Source organism: Filicampus tigris, chromosome 21 (genome assembly GCF_054856515.1).
Source record: "Filicampus tigris isolate MCC_2025a chromosome 21, RoL_Ftig_1.0, whole genome shotgun sequence".
Classification (NCBI taxonomy): domain Eukaryota; kingdom Metazoa; phylum Chordata; class Actinopteri; order Syngnathiformes; family Syngnathidae; genus Filicampus; species Filicampus tigris.
In genome coordinates this window covers 3078355-3105561 of record NC_141237.1, presented here as the reverse complement: position 1 = coordinate 3105561, position 27207 = coordinate 3078355, and the positions used below count along the sequence as shown (strand labels likewise).

Genomic DNA, 27207 nt, shown 5'->3' with positions numbered 1-27207 from the left:
ACGATTAAGTGCAGCCCACCGGCGACACGCGCCGGAGGCTAATGTGGCGGAAAGCCAAGAGAGGGGCGACGCACCTCCGGCGCCATCCAAAAGGGCGTTCCCACCGAGGTGTTCCTCCTCAGGCGAGTGTTGGTCAGCTGGGCGGAAACACCTGCGGCGAAAAGGAAAAAAAAAAAGTCTTACACAGCAAAGGGAAATCAGTCGCTATGGCAACCAAGAGTAAGAAAACACATGCATGCATGCATTCCTGTCGTCACGACGACATGCAAAGGATGTCTTGCTTGAATTGCAAAGGGTGACGACAACATTTTCATGAACACTGAAAACCAAGCAGGTGGTTTCATAAGTGGCACAAGGTACCTTGAAAGGCACAAAATAAATCGCAATCATATTAATATGTTCTGTTTCTCAAGGTTTTTTTGGGGGCTTGTAAATGTTTGTTTTATACAAAAACTGTATTAGGGATATGGTCATCGAAAGATAATAGATAGAGAGTTAAGTACGACGAAAACTACATATAGTCATTTTTGAAAGAAAAATGTTCTCGTCAAAATCGAAGCAGACAGATATCGTAGATATTAAAAACATATCAAATAATGATGATGACTGTCAGAATATTGACTTATTTGATTTTCACCGATCGTGGGGGGGCTGGAATGTACAGCTCCCATGACGAAGGTGTGATCACTCTACAGTATACATAGATACATACATCACCATGCAGGTTTACCGTAAATGTCTGTTAGAATATTCGTGACCCCCACCATTTCCATTTTGTACGTTTTTTGCCGATGAGTCATGACGGGGGCTTTATACGCTCCGCGTAGCAGAAGCCCCTCCACCGGGGTTGGGCGGGGGTGGGAAGATTAATCCCTCCGTGACGCAGTTGAGCACCCGCCCGCCCAACCGAACACGTTTTCCTTCAACGCTTTTCTCAGGCCGCGCGTTTGATTTCTTCTAGCTGACACCGAATGTCCTGACTGGCTGTGATTGGACGCGAGCGGGAGCTGATAAGCGTCAGCGTCGTCAGCGCCGTCAGCGTCGTCAGCTTCTCTGGCCGCAGGAGCGACGCCACATCATTTCCAGGCCCTAACAGGTACGAGACAAACCCCCAGGATGCGCCGCCTTATCGGCCCGCTTGACTGCCTGCTGGCGTCCTTGCTTGAAGGACGACGCAGTGAAGGCGTCACAATTGCGACGCTCGGCCGTAGTGGCTGCCACCCCCCCCCCCAAAAAAAATCCATTTGATACCAAGCAAACACATTGCAAGTATTTCTCCCAGCACGGCCTTGCGCTTTGACCTGAATCCTAATGCCAGATAAAGTGCTAAAATGCTAACACAAAGTTATTTTTACGCACCAGAACACATGCTAAAATATTTCACAAACAATTCTCATCCTCTAAGCTTTAGTGCGCCTAGGCACATATTAAAAATCGTCTTCTTACCAGCAAAATGTTGAGACAAACCATGAAATAACGATAGTCCACTAGCTTAATGCTAGTATATAATGCAAAACAGCATAGACAAGCTAACGGAGACTTGCCGAGATTTAACGGTAATTATGAACCTTCAAACAACTACAGTACTACTCGGAGTATACAATAATACTCATATATTCTCTCTACCCTGTGGGAACAAAGACTATTCGTGAAGATTACTGTAATTGGGGACCTTCTCTGCCTTTTCTTCTTTGTGCTTAATTACACCACATCACCACCAGACCTCTGAGCTGAACTGAAGGCGCATAAATTGGAATTTGCTTGCACGCCGTAAAAACCCTGAAACTCAATTTTTTAAAAATATTGCTCAACAATTCCGCCACACAGTGTGGGCGCAAACAATGAACTGCGATATCGCACGGCTTCACTGCACTCGATGTGCTTCAAGATGAGCGAATGCAAAACCGGTGAGGAAAAAAACGTTGCAAACTTTTCACGCCGGCCTTGGAAAGGAGCATGAGTGACTCTCGGAAATGCTCTTTCGTAGCAACTTCACATATTAAGAGATTCCATTAAGGCCCGCTTACACACACCGCCCTTGTCCTCATCTTCATAAGAGAGACGTGCACTTCGCTGGTGTGGGGGTGAGGGGGAATGCTTTTAAGAGAAGCGCGGGCTGGCTAAATGCAAACCTACACATACAATTACAAATGGAGAGCTTTTACTTGGAATGAAAACAGACAGCTGCTTTTTATTGATTTGGGAGTCGCTGTGTTTTTAAAAAAGGAGCCCCAGTGTGACGAATTTGCCTCGGAGGTGCGTCGCGTACCAAAGTCGACCAGTTTGATGCCTCCGTGCGTGGTCAGCAGGATGTTGTTGCCTTTGACGTCCCTGTGGATGGTGTGGTTGACGTGCAGGTGCTGGAGGCCCTAAAAAAAAAAAAAAAAAAAAAAAAAATTGTCAACTAGTGCACAGTTTTGCCTCACACGTCGGTGTCATACTGGTTAAGTTGTCTGACGAGTGAGGACAGAGTGTACTAGTACACGCACCTTCATCTGGAAATCAAGAATGTCGAATACATGCTCAAACATTTGACTGGAAGCCATTCAGCATTTCTTTCAAATGCTACATGGGTCATATCAAATATATCATATATCATGGGGGCATGGAAGGCGTTTTCCGAAAGCTCACCATGAGGGCCTGATGCAGGATGAAGGCAATTACGGCCTCGTCCATGCGCTCGCCCCTCTTCAACATGCCTTTAGCCAAATCCGTCACCGAGCCGCCATTGCAAAGCTACAAAAGACACACAGCAAGAATTTAGATTTAGAAAAAAAAAAAAAAAAAAAAAATCAAAATTGCAATTCAGCGCTTGCAGGGAAATCTGGGCCATCTCTCAGAGCCAGCAGGTGGGGCCGAGCAGGCGGTTTTGATGGCAAGATTGGGCTGAGTCGTTCTTTAGCCGCTTATCTTTTTACAGGCGGCTTAGTGGGAGGAGAAAAAAAGAAAGAAAGTGAACGCCGCGGATGCTCGTTTAGAATCCGATGACGAATATGCGTCGACGTGCCGTATGATGAGCAAGACGCAAAGATACCCCCCCCCCCCCTCCCCGTGGCTGCCGTCAACCGCAACATGACAGAAAATGACCCGCTCGGTAGCCATGGAAACCATAATACCCACCCGCCCCCATTTCGGGCTTTTTGTTGAAAGATGCCCAAGGTGGAAGGGAAAATTAGACGCTTCAATAGGCGCTGCTCGGAGGCGCAACAGAAATGGCAACAAAAAAAAACAACAAAAAAAAGGGAGGGTGTTTGTTTGTCAACACGGCGACGTGCGCGCTTCGCATTTCAATGAGCGTCTTTCACTGCGGTCGGCTGCAAGACGGCAAACTTTACTCCAGCTGGTTACGTCGCCTTTTATAATTACACACATTTCCCGCTCTTGAAAAACAAAAGCATAATTAAGCCACACATGTGCTCGTTGAGGTTTTGGAGGAGAAAATGTGCTCCCCTGCAGCGCCAATACAAAGCAGAAAGCGGATCAGAAGAGCGCCGACCTCCACCAAGGCAGGAAACGCATTTGGATCAATAACAAAAGTAGCAATCAGGGGGTCCCATGTTTAGCACACACTGACTTGAAATTTGAATGCCAAACTCTAGTTTGAAACCATAAATTGATACTCAGGTTCTTGTTCAAAACCATGAACCTGATTTGAAACACTAGTTTGAAGCACCAAACCTGGATTGAAACCCTAATTTGAATTTGACATCCTCGAAAGCACAACCCTATTTCGAAAGCCATAACCGGGCTTGAAACCTTAACCATGTCCTCGACCTTGAAAACACTGTTTTGAAATGTTCAACCTGGCTTGAAACCCTAATTTTCAACCCTAACTATAGGCTGGGACCCGAATTGGAAAACCGAACCCTAAATCCGATAAAGAAGGCACCCTCAACAGCTATGCTAATTTGCGTTAGCCTGATTCTGATGCTTCACAATAAGTTAGCATTAGGCTTTAGCGGTCTTTTGTTATACAAAATGATTTGGTCCGCTTGAACATTTTGGTGTTTAAAAATACAATGTTTAATGATAACAGCTTCAATCAAGCACGCTTGGCCTCTTATTTGGAGAACTGTACGAGGGAGAGTCTTCTTTTCACTTTCTCAAAGTGATGTTATACGGAAGACTCCCATTTTTTTTTGATAATGAGAGAGTGAGAACAGGTGCTGAGAGTACTTTTAAAAGGCTCGATATGTTTTAATGTGTTTTTTAAGCATATGGGAGGGCTAAAACTATGGCCATTTTGCTCTCTCTCTCCGTTTTTGACACGTTTGCTTGAAAGTCCATATTTGGCTTAAGCATCTTAAACGTGCTCTCTTCCCTGCCCTTCTTCGAACGGCTTTCAAAGTGTCGGCGCATATCCTCCACGGCCAATCAGCTGGCTCAGGTGCTCATTTAGTCACGCAAATGAGCCGGCAGTCCATCAAAGTGGCCCGAGCGGATGAAACAAAGCGTCAAGATGAAACGTGGCGCCGACTCATCCGACTATGACGACAGCGTTTCTTTTTAACCGTCACTGCCAATCCAGACGCGTGGCGCACATGCGACGGGAGAAGCCGAACGTTCTTCGGCGCTGAGGTCAAGGCCTTTTACTTGCGGTTTCCGTTTGAATGTTTGATTCCTCATTTTCTGTTGATGACGTGGCAGATATTTTTGCTCCCTTGCACATTCTCAATCGGGAACATCGTCTGCTTTTCCGAACGCAAAGCATCCCGGTCCAAGTTTCACTTCGACGTGGCTTTTTGCGTTTTGGGGAAGGCGACGCAGCTTTTCAAAAGCTCGGCCGGCTCGGAACATTTGCCCCCTTTGTGATGCGCGCGTGCGAATCACTCGGTTTTCATTTGTGATTACGGACTAAAAGGGGGGGGCCGCTTTTCTTTGAAGCACTTTGCAGCTGCCCGCCTGCTAAATTGGAGTGCGCAGGACGCATGAAAGTGCGCTCCTCTCATCCCGCTTCGTGAATGAGGGAAGAAAAGTGGAGGATGCAGCTTGTTGTTAATGAGCAGGTTTCTTTGGGCTGAGCACGGGGGGGGGGGGGGGGGCAGTATCCATGGAGAAGGAGCACATCCTCATCACGACTAAACGTCATGTGCATGTGCTCTAGGCCCCCCCACTTGATCCCTCCGCCATGCGCTCACCGTCAGCCACATGCTGGACTGGCAGGCAGGAAATTTCGTCGAAGGGATTAAAGCGGCAGATTTAGAGAAAGTTTGGCGAGGGAAAATGTAAAATGAAGCGGGAAAGCAAACTCACAGGAGGGGAAAAATGGATTTAGCTTCCATAGAGGGCACTAAAACTTGAGTCAAGTGCATTTTTAGGTTTAAATAACCTCGTGTAATGAGTTCAAATGAAAACATTTTCATGACTTGTGGGGGATTTTGTCAAGATTGGAAATGATTTTTTATCAGTATGCAGCACATGCATATTAGTCCAAATGAATTAATACATGAAGATGGACAATGGAGCGATAAGTCAAAGTAAATTTGTTCTACATGAATATCTGTACTAATTCTAATTGTAAACAGGATTTTTTCATCGCCGATGAGAGCGCAACCCAAACATGATGCCATGAAGACACTTGTCATTCAAATTCCAGCCACGTGGCTCATGTAAACGTAGCATCAGATTTGCCGGCTCCATCAATCAATTTGACAGTCTGCAGGTTGATTTATCACAGCACCTAACGCGAGCGCTTACAAGAAGAGAAGAAACGACAAATAAAAGCAACATCTCCCTCGGCGTGTGTGCGTTTGCGCTCCGAGCGTGACCTCCATTACAGGTTTGACATTTCGGCGGCGGCGGCGGCGGGATGAAATATGAGAGATGAAGACGTGCAAGGGCGGGAGCGACATCTCTTTCAGGTGCGCACAACACTGCACAAACATCACGGCCACTACCTTCCACTGAACTTCGACATAAACAGCAAACGGCAGCTCAGCCGGTGGCTGCGTTTACTACTTTAAAACTGTACCTAAATGATGTAAAAGATCCACAAAAATTGTACCTAAAAAAAACTAACAGTTTTTAAAGATCAAAGGCAAATGTATTGAACATGCCAGCTGGCTTGCAAACAAATCCCCCAGGTGGCCTACAGCTCAACTCTGCCACTGTCATCCTCCACCTCCACCTCCCGCCTTTAACGTTGCGTAATCGGCAGCCGGATTTCAGCGGCGCTGCGCGAAGTTGGCCAGACGCGGCACAAAGAACAATCAGACCTCTAAGCGGCACGCTTTCGTCTGCACTGATCGACGACGCGGTCACAGCGGGACCGCTATTGTTGTGATCACATATTTCAGCGTGCATTACACCCTGCACACATTTTGAAGCATTTTTTTAAATGTTTTGATACTAGACAGGCAATTACAAGAACAGATTTAGAGAACATTTTTCTGAGCGGGGTAAATTTGGCGCGGCGTGTGCCGTATCTCTGCCCAGAGGCGGGTTAGACCATATGTTGGTAATTTCACAGATGAGAGCAGATCGGCGGCTCTGCGAGTTGGGAGGGCTGCGCTGCTGTGAGAGTGATCACAGACAATTTCAATCCTAGTCAAAGCAGCTTTTTTTCATTGCCTTTAAACGCAAATCTGATGCAACGAGTCACATGGCGAGTTGAGCACTAGCTTCTTGACCACCCCCCACCGACAATCGTCTTGTATCGACCTTTATTTTTGACAAACTAGCCAACGAACATTTTTTTTCACCTCCAACACGAGCCACAGCTGATCTCCACATTTCACGTCCTTCTTGTAGAACATCCCATAGAACTTGACAACATTGGCGTGGTCGGAAAGAGCCTTGAGGATGTTGTACTCGGCCTCGATCTCCTCGTCGATGTCCTGCAAAACGACACAAAGGGTCAAAACAGGACGACAAAACCAAAAGTGTAACTGGCGCGGGTAGCAAGACTGAACTCACATGAATAGGATCCAGTATCTTCACCGCCGCTTTGCTTCCATCCGCCTTGTTGAGCACCTTATACACTTTTCCGTAGGTTCCCTTCCCGATGGTCTCGATAATCTCCCAGATGTCGGTGGGGTCCGGAAAGTTGTCAAAGACAATCGATTTCCCAGATTGTGGAAACATTTTGAGGAGGGATCTCCTGCGCAAGAACAGCAGCAAATCTTCGGAGTCAAAAATACAAATCCTGTACAGTATTTGTGTGTTGCCTCTGCCTGGGCGTCTGATCCGTGCTCCTTAAGAGTGTTTTCATTTTGTATTTGAGTCTTGGAATGGCTGAGAGCGCATCAGCGACTGTCCAAAAGTTGCCGTCAGAAAATGGCTGAAAGTTGCCTCAGGAAAAGGCATGTTGTCATGCGGTTGTGTGTGAGGAATTAACCTGCAAGCACATCATCTGTAAATAGAGGATAATCCCCAGCCAGCTGCACAGTTGGGGGTTGAATTAGAAGCTTCGGGGTGACACGTTTCCACGCTTTTATTCCACCGGTGAGCACGACAATGACAAAAGGTGCAGACGGCGAACACGAGAACATGGTCATCTACGACAGGGGGGCGCCAAGCTTTGGGAAACCGACAGCTACTTCTTAGCTACCGATTAAGACGAAGGGCTGCCAGTTTGAAACACACTTCTGAAAAAGCAAATCTGCTCAAATTGCCTTTCATAATTTTATTAGCATAGCACATTCTACAGTGATGAAAAAAAAACAGATTTTTGGCTCACACATTGCTAATGCTAATGCTAAGTTCAAAATGCCTTGTGCAATCCTGCAATTCAGCTTACAATGCAGTCCTTTCCAAATTTACACCAATGAAAGTGTGATTCAAAAAAAGAACGTCGACAAAAACAATCACCGGTGAGCAATTTTCAGAGAAGGTTCGCTGGCGACTCATACTGTCCTTGTGGCTGCTACCATGTTGGTGACCCATCAAGCAGCACTTGTTTACGGCATGTAATGGGACACTGCTGCTTAGCAGCCTCTGTGGTTTTAGCTAGAGTACATCTACAATTTTGAAAAAAACAAAAAAAAACAACAACAATAGCCCAACAGGTTCCTTGCTTGACTCAATCTTGCCACTTCATCCCAACAAATTAAATCCAAAGAAAGCCAAAGCCGCTTTACGCCCTGCTAGTTGAACAGCACCAAAATCACAAAAGTTGTAAGATACGAACACAAAGTAAAAAAAAAAACAAAAAAAAAAAAAACGTACTCACTTACATGGTTGTCTGACCAGGACCATTTGGACGGAGAAGGAGCCCGTTGCTGGCGGCGGCCCGGCCCGGCAGCGAGTAAGCGAGCTAATCTGACGGCCGGGCCACCATTGGAAGGCGGCTCTCAGTTGGTCGGAGCCGCGCTGGGATTAGCGGGAATTAGCCGCCGTTGCGGCATGAGCCTTTCCCCATATAGACGCCCATTCATTCCCAAAGGAAAGCTGGTTAGGTTGGCTCACAGTCGCAGATATTCAGGCCTTGTTCGACACCAAGAGGAACATTTTTGAAAGGCTTTTCGGTTCTGGAGCACTTTTGGGTTTTTTAAGGACAAGGTTTTCAACGACTTCAGTGACTTTGGCACGAGTTTCATTAATTCCGTGACCAAGCTCAACCCTCAACAAAAGCATGACCATTTTTGGACACAGCTGCAGGGGCGCAGCTATGTGGTGGCAAGTGGGGGCCATGGCCACCCCTCGTCATTCTCTGGGCGCCCCCACGGCTGTGATTTTCACACGGTTGCATTACTCTTATGTATATTAACTGCAGGTTCAAACAATAAATATAAAATCAATCCCAACACAAACTTTTAAAGAATTTATCTTAAGTAAAGAACATACAACTGTACATCATTATTGTGGGGCACGTGGTAGTTGTTGTTGGACAATGTTGGGTACGTACCCAACATTGTCCAACAACAACTGCCATGGGCCCCACATTATGATTGATTGCCGTAAAAAAAAAAAAAAAAAAAAAGGGCCGAGATGAACCACGACATTACATTTTAGTGTCGTCACGCTCGCTCGGTCTATCTGCCGACGCCTTCAATTATGCAACATCGCAGATCGCACATGTGACAGCTGCTGTGACACACGATAGCGAAACCCAAGGACTTGCACCGGACACCTCCGCCATGACAGGAGATTTGCGCGCATGTCTGTGTGTGTGTGCGTGTGTGTGTGTGTTATCTGACCTCGTCTGGCCACCGCTTTCGGTTTGTAGTTGCAGTTTGTTATGCTGGCCCTGTTATAAGCTTTGCATTTTTTAAATTCAAATAACAATGAATTTTACAGATATATATATTTTATGTTTAATCAAATAATTAAACTCATGATAACTAAACTGATTATATCACGGCTAAAATTGTAAAAAAAAAAAAAAAAAAGAGCATGGAATATTATTATTTCATTATCGAAAGAAACTGCTTTACATATTTTACATACAATTTGACGTTGCTCATCTGTCCAATTTTAAAAATCAAACGTGGCTGGCCGTGGGGAAATAAAGTTTGCCCAGCACTCTATAGAGATTCAAATTCTCATTTTTTACACCAACTATATACACAAAAAAAAAAAAAATGTACGCCACTGTACACTACAATCACAATAACAAACATTGTTGAATGTGTCAATCAAAACCGGTGCAGCTATTGTTATTAGATTGTGCCGGTGTACCTATTAAGTGGCTAAAAATTGTAAAGTAAAATAAAAAAAACAAAAAGAAAATAAAAGGTATATACTTTACTGACCTTTCAGGACTGGCGACGAGAGCTGTGGCGAGACAAGAAACACATGAGACAAAGCGGCAGTGATTTGCACATGCACTGCAACACACAATGCACTAAGTCAACACACACACGCAAACACACACACACACACACGCGCGCATCAATCAAATGAAACGTCACTTGAAAGGAGAAGATGATGCAGAAAAAAAAAATAAATAAAAAATCTGCATACTTGTGGATGCATGTATTTCAGTTCATGCAGTCCAGAGACAGGCAGGCTCGCGGACAGCAGTGGCGGTGACGGTGCAGCAGGTCGTGACCTCATCCAGCACGCTCCTGTCACAGAAGTCGCACACTCGCTCACACACGGACTTTGCTTCTCCTGACTACAGCGAATACCCCGCAGATTTTTAAGCTATTGTCTTAAATGGATTTACAGTATTCCCGCTAGGCCCAATTTAGAGTTGCATGTCTTCAGTGTAGTACCACTTTGCGCCACAACGTGCCTCGGCAGCACTGAGCAGCAGTGTCATGAAGAGCAAGAAGAAAAGGCAGAGAAGGTCTCAGGTGTTGCTGCTCCGCGTGCGTTCGAGTCACCCTTGTTTGAAAGCTGAGAATTACCGTAACATCTATGCTAATTTCCCAAAGCCCCTCTATGGAGTTTGCAATTAAACGTTAGCACTAAGCTAGCTGACTCTCATTAGACAAATTTATATACTTTAGTTGAACATTTTGAAGTTGAATCCTAATTCATTTTTGATTTAACTAAACAAGATTTACACAATAGTCCCCCAATTTTTGACAGCGCGAGTGAGACTGTGCTAACAAGTGTGATTAAGGTTTAAATGTATTTAAAGTGTAAGGAAGCGTGGAAATGCCAATGTGGAGTCAACATTTTTGACTAGAAAATACATTCAAACATATTTGCATAAGTACATTCGAATGTATTTGTAAATACGTTAAATTTAGCCTTGTCGGCTAAAAACGTTGCATTTTTTTCCCATAATGCTGGAGGGCATTGACTTGCGAATGCTTTTTTTTTTTTTTTTTTTTTTAAGCATTTGGTCAACATTATACCAATACATTAGTAAAAAAAAAAAAAAAAAGAAACATTATTTGTTCGTAATTTTTACGATTTATTATTATGCCGGCAGTGCATGATTTCTGTTCAAAATCTTTCCCATCGTGCCACATGGTACACGCAAGTGCATGTCACTAGGTTCAAACGTTTTACAAGTATGTATTAGTTTAAAATGCTTACTTGCAAATATGTCGCCAAAAATGTGGAGTCCACATTGGCAGTTCCACGCTTCCGTAAAAGCCTGTGCTTGAGGTAAAACGATTCCTATTTTATACACGGGGTAGGTACATTGCTTTAAAAGCACATTTTCTACTGTTCTTGACTTCTATAAAAGTGGTGATATGCATCAGTCTTATTAAATTACAAAGCCTCAACATAATATCTTTGTCATCGACCCCCCCCCCCCCGCCCCGTTTCGGCTCACCTCCCGGGACGGGGGGGCGTCAGCGAGGCCCGGTCGGGCACATCCTCCGGGCAGCCAGCTGATTTCCTGCTCCATCGCCTCGCAGATGACTCCCGGGATGGTCCTGAGAGGCGTGCGATTGGGCCGGGCGGGGGTCCAAGCGCACGCTGGACCCCGCTCGCGTCGCGTCCCCGAACACAACAACAACAGCGCTAAATGTCAGCATGTGTTCGCAAAAAGTCTTTCCATTGGCGCACTTTGATAATGCCGTCATAAATCATTGACGCGGGATTTCCATATCGCCTTTTGTGAAAGTTGACACTTTGCCGCCTCATTATGATAATTGCCCCCCCCCCCCCCCCCCCCCTGCTGGAAAGGCGCCACGTCACGCTAATTTGAGTGTCCATCATTCAGCGAGTCACTTTGGCCGCGCGTGAAATATCTCCGCATCTGCTGCCGCGCTTCCACGCAGGGTCGTGACACCTTCTGGCGAGTGGAGCGCCACCTTCAGGCTCACCTTTGTAATGACGACAACTTATTTGACCATATTTCATTTCCATTGTCAAACGTTGCTAAGGGTCCCAGTTATAGAGCGAGTAACTGTGACAATGAGTCCTCTTTTTTTTTTTAAATACACTCCCACAGTGCCAAAAAGTGTCGTTTTTGTTCCCTTTTTTACTTTTGATGACGGAATAAACTAGTCGACTGTTCACTTGTTGTTTGTTTGGACAAGATTGTCAGTGCCGCAGGGTTATGTTTTGGGATTTTTCATTCCAGTTAGTTTTGATTTCTTGTTGACTTATGTTTTTTTAGCAGGTTTGCTCGTTTTTATTATTGCGAAAAAGCTTTCTCTTAGTATTAGTTTTAAAAATATACAGTATTTGGTGAGTGCAAGATAAAAATAAGAGTCACTAAGTGGAGTACGCTACTATTCCCAAATGGCTATTTAACCTTCCATCTTCTGTTCGGATGTTTAAAATGGACCTTGTAAGCTCATGTATGATATTAATTGAGAAAGATGAAAATTAAGTTGCTGTAATTTTAGTTACTTTTATAAACATAAGATGGAGTTCCAGTTAGCTTCCATTTTTTACAAAGCATTTTCATTTTTATTTCGTTGCAAAAACGCTTTTTCATTTTTAGTTTTAAATATTTCGTTAGGTTTTTTTTTTTTTTTTTTTTTTACGATAACAACCTTGCTTTGCTACTGGTATTTACTGTTCTATATTAGAAGTGTTTGGAAAAATGTGAAGGGAACATTCAGCTCATGAAAATCTCATCATGGCAGGTATGAGATGTCTCTCGGCTAAAAAAGTGTGACGCCTCACATAAGCGGCTAATAGGCTTAATTTCGCCGACAGGTAACCTACATACGGCTCTGCTTCTCACACGCCGAGCATCTTCTATGACCGACACAACATATTTTTAGAATTATCACGATTAAAAGTTATAGAGCCGGGGAGTCCAGCTCATTTTCATTGCGGGCCTTAGCAGTTATGATTAACCTCACGAGGACACTGTCAAAATGTATCAAGATAAGGCCCAAAAAAAAAAGGCTCTGAGCACATAAGCCTGCAAAAAAAAAAAAAAAAAAAAAAAAAAAAAAAAAGGGCAATGCGACAGTCAGAGCAAGCATTCATGGGCGAGGCTTGATTGGCTGATTGATAAAAGTATGGATCGCCTCTTTCTCTTTGTGTGAATGCTCCAATCAATACAAGCCACCACGTTGAAAGGAAAATGGCAACGGCCTGCAAAAAAAATGATTAAAAAAAAAAAAACAGCTCACGTGTTCGCACTCGACACGGAAGGGGGTGTTGCTGATTTTTGCAATGTAGCTGCGAGGGAGGGGGGTGAAAGGGAGGTTATTGCACACCGTGCATGAATGGGGTCCCGCGTCTGCCGGGCTATTGTGCGCGGGCAGCGGGCTGTGACCCCCCAAGCTGTGGGACGGACCCCATCATGAGCCGCTTGAACCATAAAAGGAAGGATAAAAAGATCATTAGGCTAATAATCGCTGACAACTACACGCATGGCCGCCACACAAGCTGCGGCCGATTGTTAGGTGTGCTATCTTAGCATTTAGCAAAAACGGCAGCAGTTGAGACGTGCTCACAATTAAAAAAAAAAAGAGACAAAAGCTGTGAGGCGATGTTAGCATGCTGCAAACTGATTAGATTCAAAGTAACATGAAACGATGCATGGGATTAGGGCAACGCAAGGCAGCTTCATACACAAGGTAACTCAATGTGCTTCACAGAGTCATCAGACTAGCATCAAACAGTGATACCAAGTTGAATCATATTATTATACAAAAATGAAAATGAAAAACAGTATCATGATTGCCGCATCAAATGTTGATACAAAAACCAACCAGACAGTTAATCTGTCGCGGTACCATATTGTAACACCGGCATCGATTAACGATATCACAACGTTATCTTATATGAAGCAATATAGTTATATAGCCGCATCAAATAGAGATAGCCACATAGTTATCGTTTAAAATCGTCAAACCCAACTCAAAGACGGATACTGCAACGAACCATATCGTCTTTTACGAAACAGTATCGTTATTTCAGCATCAAATATTGACATCACAATGACTCTCTTAATGCACACTATCATTATATCGGTAAGAGTGCACTGAATATCGATACAAAAAAAACCACAGTTACCTTTTGTCAAAAAGCCATATTGTTATCATATCTTACAATAAAGCATGCTGTATTGATATCACCTGGGGTGCTTTTAACCTGATGACGGCTTTCAGAAGCTTCGGGACCGACGACGCCTCAATAGCTGGACCCCACCCCCCCACCACCACCACTTTGCTTGCCCAGAAAATTGAGCCAAGACGCCTGTGGCAGAGGAGCAAGTAGAGCATTCCAAATTTCCTTAGCCCATTCCTCAAAACAAAAGGCCAAAAAAACAAATCGGATGTCACATTATTCACTATATATCTTATTTGACAAAAGACAGGAAAAGCTAACCACAAATTAGAGCTGCTAAAAACCATCACGAGTTTGTCTTTTAAGCTGCCTGCGTGCAGTGAGATTTACAGTGCAATTAATTAACATGAATCATTGGCAGCAAAAAAGGCCTTCTAGTTGTCTCCTAATCTCATCAAATCCCCTTCGTTGGATGTAGAGGAGCAAAAGGACAATGGCAGACAAGTCGAGACGCTTGCTTGCTCGCTTATCCGGTCACCTCCTTACACAGCGAATGAATTAAAATTCAAAGTTCAAAATAAATCCTACAACTCAAACTCGGGTGATTTTAGACCTCGAATAGGTGTGTTGACAGACATCAGTGCTCATCAGTACGGCACTAATATTTGTCATTCTTCGCGGAGGATAAAGAGCATGCGACTGAGTACTGTTACATTCATGTCAATCAGTCGCTTCAAGGGTTAAAGCACCACAACAGTGACGCTATTTAGCATTAGCATCAAGCTAAATGATGTGATTGGAAAACAGCGTATTAAATCGTGCACGTGCAGCTACTATTGTGTACTTTTTTGCAGACCGCCTTCTCAGTTTATTTTTAGCACTTCTATATATATATATATTATTTTTTTTTTTTTTTTTTTAATTTTCCCAAATTCCTCCCACACACACGCACGCTCACGTCACTAACGCGAACAACCAACAGCATTCGAAGGTGGGGTCGTCTTTGTGGCTTCGTACGTCAGCCGCGTTGCAGCGCGTGTGCGAGACGGGCGGGGGGAGGCAGGGGGGGCTTATTTGGGAAGCCTGTGTCACGACGATACACGAGTGTCTCTGCAACGTGCGCCCCCCCCCCCGCCCCCCGCCCCCCAAAACCCATCCACACACACACACACAGACATCACCTGGGGGAGATCAGAACAAACCCGCATTCGTCTGGTTTCGACCCTGGTGGCGCGCCTTCGCCTCATGCTACAGTAACCACGCCCCCCTCCAGGAATACATTACAACCCCCCCACACGCTCCCCATTTTGATTTTAAGCCCGCTGGGCGATTACCCAGCAGCCCTCTCTCCTGCCCTCCCATGATAAGTTGTTATCAGCGGCAGGCAGACGGAGAGCAGAGAGCGGCACCTCCGGACGGCTTGACGGCGGCGAGCGAGATTAGCATCGCCGCCACTCCTCTCCTGTCTTATAATTACCCAGATAAATCTGTTTAATGAGGATTATTTCGGCGCCGTGATTTATTTGCACGCCTCCACGACGGGGCTGTCCAAACTTTTTCGGCCCAGGGCGACTGGCATTCTTCACCTTTAATTTGGTGAACATGCTATAAGCAATGCAAAGATGTGCTAAGCAATTATTTCATGTTTTAGACATAAATACCTACGATATGACGCCAAGTAAATCATCCTTACCAGTAGTTGGCGCTGTACTGTGGCTTTGTGACATCGGTGAATCATCATCTGCATCAGAAAGAAAAGGTCACAATTGGTCACAATTTTTTGGGTCGTTGCATTAAATGACATTTTATATATATCAAAAGTACTAAAGGTATCGATACTCAGTATCGGAGAGTACTCAGAAGTGATTCGGTATGAAAAAAAAGTGGCATCAAACATCCCTATTATTTAAAAAAATGAAATGAAATTTGAAATGTACATATGCATGCATGGACTGCCTGTGTAATTGGCCTGAGCACAAAAGCAGCAAATCGACAAGTTTTTCAGCATATAACGGTTTAAAAAAAAAAAAAAAAAAAAACCAGAACCACAAATATGCAGTGTTCACTGTGCTGTAAATAACAAAGAAAATTGTCAGTAAAACAAAACTTCACTACACAGTTAACAATGTTTTGTTTTATTCCACGATTATGTTCAAAATAAGAATGAATTATATTTCATTAACACCTCTTTTTAACCTTTTATGAACCTTTCATTCATCATATATTAAGATGAGATTTAAATATGTAACTACATCACATGGTTCGGTCATGTATTTGCATTTGATTTGCTTTATTTGACTCTTTTGTCTACATCCAATACATTTTACAGTCGCTTTAGGTGCCCTCAGTTTTTTCTATGACCTACTTAGAATTATTTTTCCTAGTTCAGGGTGTAAAATCAATCGTTCCAAGCCTCGTAATCTTTTACGTCGCATGTAGCCACGATAACGACGACAACACGTAACCCCGGCCTGTTGCGTGTGTGTGTGTGTGAGGGCTGTGCAGATGCTCTTTTTGTCAAGGTCAGGACGAGCGCCTCATCAAGGAGGAGGAGGAGGAGTTTGGATTTGTGAGACTGGGCACCTGCAATCACAAAATGGAGTCCCAGCTGCTCTGACATCAGTCGGAGTCAACTGAGGCTCACTTCCTTTCCCCTCATTTGGCTCATTGGCGTCCAAACTGGAACCTTTTCAACCATCGAGAGCACTCGACGTCCTCCACCCCAAAATAGACTGCCGCTTTACATCCAAGCCCCCTCCTCCCCCCTCCAGCATGCACCTGTCCCCCCTGGCCATCGAGCCCCCCGCAAAGAAAAAAAAAAATCCCTCCCCCCTCACGAGCGCCATCATCAGCCATGATGGCGAGGTGATGAGACGCGACGGAATGGGTTCACATCACAGACACGGGTGGGGGTGCTTATTTGGGTGGGCTCGGGCCTAGACGGTGTGCAAATAGCTGGTGCTGGTTTGCGAATGAGAGTCGCTGTGATGGCCTCAAAAAAAAAAAAAAAAAAAAAGCATCAGGAAGGTAATGCGACAATTTGCACTGACACTGTCAACCAGCCAGCGGTATCCGAGCTCCCTCTAGTGGTATGCAGAAGAACAACTAAGTACAGTTCAGTTGTATTTAACTTTTGAGTTCAAGAAATGTGCATTTAACCTTTAAGAACCGTATAAACATTTAATCAGGGACAATTATTGTTGAACCTTTATGTGCAATACTGTTTATGTGAATCAACAGTTTTAGTGGTGTATTGCTCAAATAGTACAGAACGTTACAAAATAAGATACCCCCCACACAATTTTACTACTGACAACATAACTCCCAAAATCCAAATTCAAATATCGCTATTAATAGCAATAATTTGAACAAAATGAAAAATTGTGAAAATATCAAAAAAGGTCTCCTAATTTTTACCATAATTGAAAATTTCAGAATAACATATATAATTTTTGTATTAACACTTAAGCCTACCATGCTACTGTTTTAATTGCTGGTCATGATGGTCGAGAGTTAAATAATTTTATGTTTTTGTTTTTTTAGGTGGTAGCTGGTGGAAAAACACTACTCAATTAAACTATGGAAATTAATTTGTGCATGTATTTACCGTCATTGATGTCCAATTTAGAGGCAAAGTAGCAGTACGCTCTTTTCCCTCACAAAATTCATTTGAACATTTATTCAATTTCAAGGATATCAAAGTACTTTGTGCATGTATTCAGTATCTTTGGCGTTCACCTTAAGGTCATACAAGTAGACCAAAAGTGGCACAAGTAGTGCAATAAACATGACGAGCAAAACATTTTACTAGTGCACTGAATTGTCTCATTAGTGAGGTAAAAGAGTGTACAGTACCTGTACAAGAACATGAACCTAAAGCATGTTCAGACATATTTCCGTACTACTCAGTTGGCTTTTCCTTAGCTTGGACATGGTGAAACCAAATAGAGGAAAAATATCCACCAAAAATGTTTATGCTTGAGCCCACGTGGAGCATTTACGTTGCAAATCCGCCATTTTGGACGGAAGGACAGGAAGCAAAACGATTGTTTGTACTGCTACCTGCTGGCTGTGTCAAATACTGCACAGCTTTTTAGCGTCAATATTAATAAGAATTTAAAAAATTTAAAATAAAAAACACTAATTTGAAGCTGGATACGCACAATCAGGCTGAATTTGATCATTTCCCGCTTTTCCGGTGGCTAGTGTGAACGTAAATGCATAGCAACGTATTATAATGCTGTCTGTGGCTCCCCCTAGCGGTCGCAGGTAAGAATACAAAGCATTTGCTGTGAAACGTCGCATTTTCCCTAATTAGAAACATGGGACAAGAAGCATAAAAATGACATTCAAACACAGCATATGCCGACACAGACACAAAGGCAACTGTTCAATTTGAGAAAAACGAGGGCAATACATTATAGGGAACTTTTATTTTCTGCTACATTTCCTCGGCAATATCAAGGCAAATACAGTGAAATATTTGGACTTTAAGCTGACATCAACCACAGATATTATCATCTTTGAACGTTTTACACGAGTGGTACTTGAACGCATCTCAGCTGCCACATTGTCACATAATCCAAATGGCCGATACTCGTCATATACACTACTCTACTCTAAGAAAATGATTCATTTAACACTCAAGCTGTTAGTTGTATAGTATTAAAAAAAAACAATATAAGATGAGGTGTAGTTGTGTCTCAAGTCTTTCTAGGTGTTTTATTATTAGACAAAATTCAATTCAATTAATACATAGTTTCTTAATAAGAGATCAAGAAAAAAATGAAATATTACTTCTGTTGTCTTAATTTAGCATAAACCTTCATTAATGTTCTTTCATTAAATGCACTTAGAGGACCCGTCACATGTTGAAGAAATATCACATTTACATTTTTTTGAATGCAAAATTCTGCATTTTTTGGACTCTTGTCCGCACGACGACATATGAGACGTTTTCGGCTTTAACTGGCAGTTTGTCGTCCCGTTTAACTCCACTGCTTGAAACGGCATAAAAAGTGGAGAAAGTGTGACATTGCGCAACTTTGCGACTTCAAGTCGCAAAGAGCGAGTGAGTTATAGCAGTTCACAATCAGCGGCACATGCGTGTGGAGGGCAGAAATTACAGTGAGAAATGACATTTTCACGTCGAAACAGTTCCATAACAGCAGCGTGCTGTTTGTTCAGTGCATGTTGCAAAAGTGAGGTCATTATTTTGGCGTGAGTGTACCGTCGTAGAAGGATACTGGCCTTCACATTGTGCACAAAATTATCAACCAGAAAAGTCAGCATAGCAAGAGAAATTGACGTTTATCAGTAGTTGGAGAACAAGAGATTTGTGTGTTTTGATACTCCATTGTGCTGTATCCAACTCTCCAATACAGCCGGGCTATTTGACTTCCTGCACAAAGGGCATAAAACGGTTTAAAAACTGATCAGGGATCAGTTGGTTAGTAACAACGCGCACAAAGATTGACTAAGGTCAGGTTAAAAAAAAACAAAAGACAAGAAGCAACCTAACGTCACAGTGAGTCTGAGGGTAAATGTTTGAGCGAGCGACGGGGGGGTTGGGGGGTTGGGGGGGTAGAGGTGCGGCGTCCTCAGTGGCAGATGGCCAGCAGGAGGCGCTTGAAATCGCCGCTGCACTCGTCCCTCAGCGCGTCCTTCAGGGACACGTCGTACTTCTCCAGGTACAAGTCCTTGATCGTCTCCAGGTCGTACTGGACAAAGCGACAAACAACTTAGACAAAGAAGGATTCAGCAGGTCCCGGATGAAAAAAAAAATCATTTATAAGACCCTACTGTACATAAAACATATTACAGTAAACAGTAATGATTCTGTAATAGGATTAGATCACTTACCACAGAGCAATTTGAATCAGATCTGCTCATTGACTTTATGGCTTCTATTTGAAATGCGCTATATAAATAAAATTGTATTTTATAAAAAAAAATATATATATATAATTTTTTTTTTTCAATAACATCATCACTATGTGAATCTCACCAAAGAATTAAAAAAAACATCTTTCGATCAGACAAATAAAAAATCCAGGTCAATGTGAAAAAAAAAAAACACACACAAGTTGAATGATGATGTAAACAACACTGGTGGGAGTTTAAAATAATTTTGAAAAAGGTTTCTTACCTCAGAGCGGCAGACGATGATGCGTATGAGCGTGTCCTCGTCAGTCCCCGCCCCCTTCATGGCGTCATTCAGACGCCTGGCAAAGTAGAGCTGCGGGTTCTTGGCGACTCTCACTGGAGGTGGACCGAGAGGGACACGTTTGATTGTTTCTTTCGTAACACGCATGACCTCAGACCGTCTGGCGTCGTACACCCACCGAGAGCAACGTAGCATCTCTTCAGTGTGCCCGAAGTTTCATTCTCAATGGCGTCCAGGATTTCCGTGCCGGACAGCTGCAGAAAAACAAATCAACCTTCAAATCAACAGCATATGACAATGTGAGCTTAAAAAAAAAAAATCAGCCCAGTTCCATCGAACAACATGTTATTTGGTAGGCGTGTCTATTATAAGTGGACCCACAAAAACAGGAAGTCTGCCATTTTGGTTTCAAGGGTGAGCCTTGTCCTACTCCTTGAAAAACGTTTTGAAAATTCAGCCCCCAAAGGTGGTTTCATTTAGTGACATGACATTTGGTAGGCATGTTTATCATGACTTGACCCACAAAAAAGCCTCAAAAAGTCTTGCCAGAAAAGACACAGGAAGTCTGCTATTTTGGTTTGAAGAGTAAGACATTTTAGGCTCACTTTGGAATTTGCCACAAGACATTCCAAAAACGTTTGAAAATTCAGCCCCTAAAGGCAGTTTCACTTAGCAACATGAAATTTGGTAGACATGTCCAACATGAGCAGACACATCAAAAAGTCTCAAGAAGGCGCGTCCGAAAAAAGACAGGAAGTCTGCCATTTTGGTTTCTTGAAAGACTTCACCTGCTCATACATCTTGAACGTGGCCTGGAGCTGCAGGTAGTTCCTGGAGGCCAGAATGTAACTGAAGGTGGACTCGTCCGTCCCGAAGCAACCCTCGCCCGCCTGCGTCGAAAAGACAATCGCAACGGAATCGACGACAACCACTAGAAAATTCACGTGTCCACAATTGAGGTCACCTCAAAGAGAGAGGTTGCGTCCTGCTCTGCCAGCTCTTCATCCACCTCGTAGCTCTCGTCTCTGATACCCTGCCAAATGAAACGGGATAAGATTAGGCTGTCCCGGCTGGTCCATTCATATTCGAGGCTCCTAAAGTAAGTGATGTGAGATTGCTCTGCCAACAGCTTAGCCGCAAAGGCTACTACAAGATCACAAATGATTCCGAAGCTAATCCTGTATTTCAAAGTCCAATTTGTGGGTTGTTATTAAGCTGAGTGTTATGTCACCTGCATGAGAGCCATGAGCAGGTTCCTCACGTCGCCGCTTGTGTCTCCCTCGATGTCGGCGTCCAGATCGCGTTCGTGAACTGACAATGGAGAGGTGATGCTTTAGATCAGGGGTCACCAAGTCCGGTCCTCAAGGGCACCTATCCTGCATGTTTTCCATCATCATTTCAAATGATCTGTATCGTTAGCTGGCTTCTGAAAAGCTTGCTAAAGAGCTGATCATTTCAATCAGGTGTGTTGCAGCGGGCGGAGTTGGAAAACATGCAGGATAGGTGCCCCCGAGGACCGGACTTGGTCACCCCTGCTTTCGATGAATAACTGCCCACAACGTTAGCTACATCTTGAATATCCAGCCCCCAAAGCCGAGTCAACATAACAGCATGAAATTTGGTAGACATGTCTGTCAAAAGATGGCAGACAAAAAAAGCCTCAAGAACCCATGCCAGAAAACCGCCATTTTACTTTCAGGCGCATTGAAAGAGTCATGTCGTTGTGGATTTAGCAGAGTGTGACCGAATGTGCTTTTATTCAGCAAACATCCATTAAAAGTAAACACAAGGAAGGAAAATGTAAATGAGCGACTTGAAAAGACCAAATGTCAACGTGTCCTCACCTTGGAAGTAGCACTCCCTGAGCAAGGCGATATCCTGAGACAAAGAATCAAAACCCAATGAGCACAATTTCATCATATAAATCCGTTTTTTGTTTTGTCAGGCAACTGACGGAATTTGTGGCGGTGCACAGGATCTCCACCAGCACGTCCTCGTCGGTGCCCGCCCCCTTCATGGCCCTCCTCAACTCCTTGACGGCGTAGATGACGGCCGGGTCCAGCATGGCCAGGATTGCCTTCTCAAAGTTCCCAGACAGCTCGCTCTTTAGCACGTCCACCAACTCCTATACAAAAAAAAACAACAAAAAAAAAGACATTATAAAGCATCTCATATTGCAGTGAACTGCTGTTACGCTACTGGCAGATATGCTATTGCTAGCTTAGCACACATGGAGCGGCAACACATACAAACAGAACAGACAACCAACTAGAATTGAGCATTGTGTATTTAAACACTAAAATGTTACAACCAAATCATAAAATGACAAGTAAAGACAGCCCGCTATCTTAATGTTAATCTTTAATCTGAAACCACTCCCACTTTACACACACGGCGCAGCAACACATACAAATCTACAACTTCACACAAAGGCATTTCTTCCAGGAGAGCTCAGTGCTGCCAGGCATGTAGTGGCACAACGTGGTACTACACTGACGCCGCCCAACTTTAAATTCCAACCTGATGGTATAAACGTGTTTAATGTTTGAAAAGTCAGTAATGTGCTACTCACGCTGTCATACTTGTCATAGTATGCCTGCTTGATTTCCTGCCGCTGATCTGAGCTGCGGTTGGCCAGGATGTCGATGATGGCTTGCTCGTCGGTGCCTGCAAAAGATACGTCGTCGTCATCATCATCATCATCATCAGGCGGTTCCAAAGCAGACTTGCTTACCGAGTCCCTTGCAGGCTTTACGGATGGCCTTGATGTCAGCAAGGACGTCAAAGTCCTCATAGGGCACAATGGTGGGCTGCAAGCAAGAGGCAAACACTCCTTAAGGGGACGTCAACGCAAATATTTTTTTTTCAAGTATATGTTCTATGTAAGCCCACTAGTTGAAACAGGGCATTCTGATAAATATTGCATTTGTGGAAGTGTTAATCCACAAATTTGTATCCATCCCCGGGGGCGTCCATTTTGTCTTCCGTCGACCGAAAATGACATCACAACTGCTCACAAGGACCAATCACGGCTCAGATTCAGAAAACAGGTCAGCCGTGATTGGTCGTCGTGAGCAGCTGTGATGTCATTTTCAGTCGACGGAAGACAAAATGGCCGCCCCCATGGATGGCTCAAAACGTGTGCATCCTTTGGCCTTTTGAAAACAGTAGGTGCTTCTTAAAGCTAATTGCTGTTATTATTTAATAAAAAATGGCCACACATTTGGAGATATTCAACAATCAACTCTGTCAGTTCAAATACAAATATTTCCAATATGTTTTTTATCCCTGTGTAGTGGCGCTACCCGGTGGTGAAATCAGTACATGTTCCATGTCAAGATTGTGCGTGTTGTTTTGCAGACAATCCAGTTGAATTAATCCAATTAAAACAATCACAGAGGCAGCTCATGACAGGCATGCAGGGGCCGGGTGGTCGAGGGGGGAGGAGACACCACAAAGCCCCGCTGGAAGAATTCCAGGCCCAAAGTGCTAAACAAACACCAGTGAGCTATGCTGCGAGAGGGTCCGTGATGCCCCCCACCCTGCATTCACTTTCCCTCTGCCTGTTCAAGATCCACACTCTCTCACTGGATTCTCTTGAAAAGTGTCGTGGCGGCTAATGTTGATAATAACAACACCAAAGTTGGTTTCCCTTTTCACTTTCTGTTTCTTCAAACAGACTGCAAGGATTTCTTTGAAGCCAAAGGCTAGCAAGTTTTTCCCCAAACACAAAGAATCACACCTTGTGTGTTTAAAACAACCACATAGCTGAGCCATCCAGTATGCTAGTTTAATGCTAATGCTAAATAGCATTAGTGGTGAGATGCTATAAAGAAAAGGATATTTGAACACAAGACAGATATAGTGTCTGTGTAAACAGGCAATAGAACAGTACTCAGTATTTATTTTCTTTATCCTCTGTGTAGAACAACTAATATTAGTGCTGTGCTGATGATCTGAGAGTGGAGTCAAGATGTTTCAAAGAACAGTATACAGTATTATCTGTCTGTCTGATGGTTAGATGTGATCTTCTCAAACAATACTGTCGTGCATGCATTTACTTGCTATCGTATCGGTATCAAATCTTGCAGTATCGAGTAGCACCGAGTATTTCAATTTCTTTGGGAACCTTCAAGGTGTTCTGGAAGATTTTTGCATTTACTCTGCCCAAATGCTGTGCTGTTTGCCGCAACGGTTTAGTGCACGATGAATGGAGCTTTTTAGTGTTGCACTGCAAAAGTGGAGAGACCGTGAAGGCATCACGAATCCCCCCGCCCCTGCCCCTACCCCCACCAGTGTGCACGTAACGGGCGCTGCCATGAATTGCGCATGGGCGTGGCCTGCTGCTCCACTAAACGTCGCCGTAATTCAACTAAAATGAGCAGACAAGACAAATCGTGACAATCCAACGGCAAAACGTAGCGAAACGCACGTTTTTAAAAAATACTTTATTTTATTTTTTTTATACATACCCAGGAATGAGTAGGTATGCGTGTTTTGTTTAAAAAAAAAAAAAAAGCAGGCAATTATCAATGCAAACAACACCAACCTGGCAGTTCCCCATGATTGGAGCTGAGAATCCGGCTGGTGATGATCTGAGGTCGGGGTTCGTCTGAATCTGAACAAGTGGACGCTAGTCCGGTCCGGTCCAAGAAGAGAAGGGGGAGGAGGAGGCGGCGTGTGACGTCACCCCGCACCGCTACTAGTTAACCGTTTGCACCCCCACAATTTAAATCAATTTAATTTAAATGGAAGATAAATTAGAAATACAAATACATTATTATTATTATTATTATTATAATTATTGACTATCGTAAAAATATAACTACATTTGATTTAAATTAACAAAATTATAAACATAAGCTGGTGTCATTATTAATATTATACTTAATAAATCAATCAAATGAATTAAAAATATATAAATACAATTATGCTACTATTATTCATTAAAAACATCTGTATGAATAAATATAAAACATGGTACGAAAAAATCTTACAAAATGTAAGTAAACATTAACATCTAGTGGACAACTGTGTTAACTGCATGTTTGAATTTCAACGTCTGTGTACTGTATTTTCTTTTTCCTTTTTTCAATTAAAAAGACTATAACATTTAAAGAGGTACATTCATTAAAAAACACAAAACTGTGCTATTTTAAAAGCAATACTGATGGTTGAATTAAGTTATGACAAATACAAATATACATGATTAGATTACGACGTAACATTGATGACATTGTGTTGGTGATTTTCTTCATGTGATTTGTTTATAGATAAACTCATGAAAAAAGACTCGGCCCTTTGACAACATTAGTCAACAAACAATTAGTGCACTGTGTGTGGTGCAAGCGCAATAGGTGTTTTAATCACATGGAATGAAAAAAAAAAAACAATTTTCTCCATACTCCAGTTCTCCTCTTTCAAACACCTAAAAATCGACTTTTTTTCCCCAAAAAAAGTCCAGAGAAGCATCTGATCTTGACACATATTTGCAAGATACACTATATTTAGTTTTTATTTCGTTTGGTTTTATAATTTTGAAAATGATAATTTTACGACAACTTTGTAATGTCAATTAGTAAATTGTACATTTTAATGAAAGAAAAATAGCACTCTATAATAGTGTACTTCATAAGAATGACATAGAAAGAAGAAAATACTGCATTAGGATTTAATTCTGCAAATCATTTCACTTCTGGTGTGCCCACCTTGTCCACTTGGAGGCAGTATAATGCAGTCATGCAGACACAAACCAATAGTATATCTACTCTATTAGTAATTTTTCACATAGGATAAAGAATATATGCCTGCGATTAAATATTCATTGTTTCTAAAAACGCAACTATTGATGTGAACCGTTAGCATGTCATTGACAGTTTTAATGACATGTTAGCCGGGACACAAGGTGTAATTCTTTATGTTGAGTGAGGTAGTAAACTCCAACTGGGATTGGAATTAAACATCTTGAAGCCTTTTTTTTAATTAATTACTTTGGGGAAAAAAAAATCAAGGTAATAAAAATCACCACAGTATTTCCTTTGTAAAAAGATCAGGGGTACCTAATATTGTGCACATGTATCAGCCGGTTTCATAACGCTTGATGTCATTACTTCACATTGCAGTATGAATGTCACACTCAAGTGAATAACTTTGTGTCCATCAACCTGCATTTCTTTCATTCTTTGATTCTTCAGGCAGTCGGTGTGCAGCCAGAGCAGAGGAAGAAGAGGTTAGCAATGTTGCTATAATTAGCTGGCAAAGGCTGCTGACGTCAAAGCTAAGTGATTTTCTTTTTTTTTTTTTTTTCATCTTTCTGAATGAACGCTTGAGTGGTGTGACTCACTGGCATCACGGCCTTGGGCTTTTTGTCCCTGCGCTTTGCGTGTGCACTTGTGGGAATTAAGTAACCACATTGTATAAGTAACTGCCTGTTGTTACTCGAGTACAGTTTTTCCGATGACTTTTTACTTACTTACTTTACTTCAGTACTTTGTAAGGTCAAAATAGGGTTGCAACCTTTTGCAACCTCCGCCAATGTAGACGTAATGTAAAAAATATGTAATGAGAGAAAGTCAACCACGGTTGAGATCTTGATTGGCTAGCTAGCTATTCTCGTAAAATTGACTGATAACATTCCAATTTTTTATGGTAACCTTACAACTGTTATTGTAATGTTCCGACTTTGCTCTCAAATTTTGCGTAAAATGTTCGACTTTCTGCTTGAAACATTGCCATTGTCTTTTTAATCGGAATATAACGACTTTGCTCTCTCAAAATTATGATATTTTCTCATAATATGACACCTAATCGTTTTTACTTTTTCTTGTAACATTTCTAAAAGGTTTACACTGTGCCGTATTTGCCAATAGACACCACAAGATGATGGCGAAGGACTACTTTGCCTCAATGAACCTCCTCAACTCACTTGAGCATCAAGATGCCACCAGATGGCGCCAAAGAAGTGACAGGCTGTGTTTTGGCCTAAATACAAACAGATTACGAGAGTTTTTCAGCAAATGTTGGTGGATAGGTTCCCCTCAAAATGTTGCCAATTAGCAAATGCTGGACTATGAATATGGAGAGGATCTGATCTGAACATTTTATTTGCAGGAAGTACCAACTACAATCTCAGGTGTTGTCTGACACACCGAAGTGCTTATAAAAGAGCTGAGCTCACACATATACCCCCCCCCCCGCCAGCCCCTAATACCCCCCAC

General features: G+C 42.9%; 2 protein-coding genes across 8 annotated transcripts in view; both read right to left on the bottom strand.

Moving 5' to 3' along the window:
• myo3a (myosin IIIA) overlaps positions 1-8502 on the bottom strand; it is a 28268-nt gene extending 19766 nt beyond the window's left edge. For 2 of the 7 annotated variants that reach the window (XM_086021637.1, XM_086021641.1), the window contains exons 1-6: positions 8171-8500; positions 6916-7099; positions 6702-6836; positions 2632-2736; positions 2270-2369; positions 75-151 (exon numbers count right to left, since the gene is read on the bottom strand). In XM_086021637.1, coding sequence (XP_085877763.1) covers positions 75-151; positions 2270-2369; positions 2632-2736; positions 6702-6836; positions 6916-7099; positions 8171-8196 — 627 coding nt within the window. In that variant the 5' untranslated portion in view covers positions 8197-8500. Of the gene's footprint in view, positions 1-74; positions 152-2269; positions 2370-2631; positions 2737-6689; positions 6837-6915; positions 7100-8170 lie in introns of all 7 variants that reach the window. The other 5 variants (XM_086021639.1, XM_086021636.1, XM_086021638.1 and 2 more) reach the window with 5 other exon arrangements.
• A 9736-nt stretch (positions 8503-18238) lies between these two features.
• Positions 18239-24659, bottom strand: anxa13 (annexin A13). The gene is made up of 11 exons (XM_086021479.1): positions 24540-24659; positions 22725-22800; positions 22563-22657; positions 21945-22115; positions 21835-21868; positions 21222-21301; positions 20955-21023; positions 20779-20880; positions 20169-20244; positions 19973-20085; positions 18239-19544 (listed from the first exon to the last, which is right to left on the bottom strand). The coding sequence occupies exons 1-11, from the start codon at positions 24552-24554 to the stop codon at positions 19425-19427; spliced, it is 951 nt and encodes a 316-aa protein (XP_085877605.1). The 5' UTR covers positions 24555-24659; the 3' UTR covers positions 18239-19424.
• Positions 24660-27207: the final 2548 nt, after the last annotated feature.

What these genes read in the sequence shown, in the direction of transcription:
- anxa13 (XM_086021479.1), bottom strand. An exon ending in TGTGCACCGCCACAAATTCC is followed by an intron (nt 21,869 to 21,944) that starts GTCAGTTGCCTG and finishes TCTTTGTCTCAG; the next exon opens with GATATCGCCTTGCTCAGGGA. An exon ending in TCATCGTCTGCCGCTCTGAG is followed by an intron (nt 19,545 to 19,972) that starts GTAAGAAACCTT and finishes CGCTTTGTCCAG; the next exon opens with TACGACCTGGAGACGATCAA.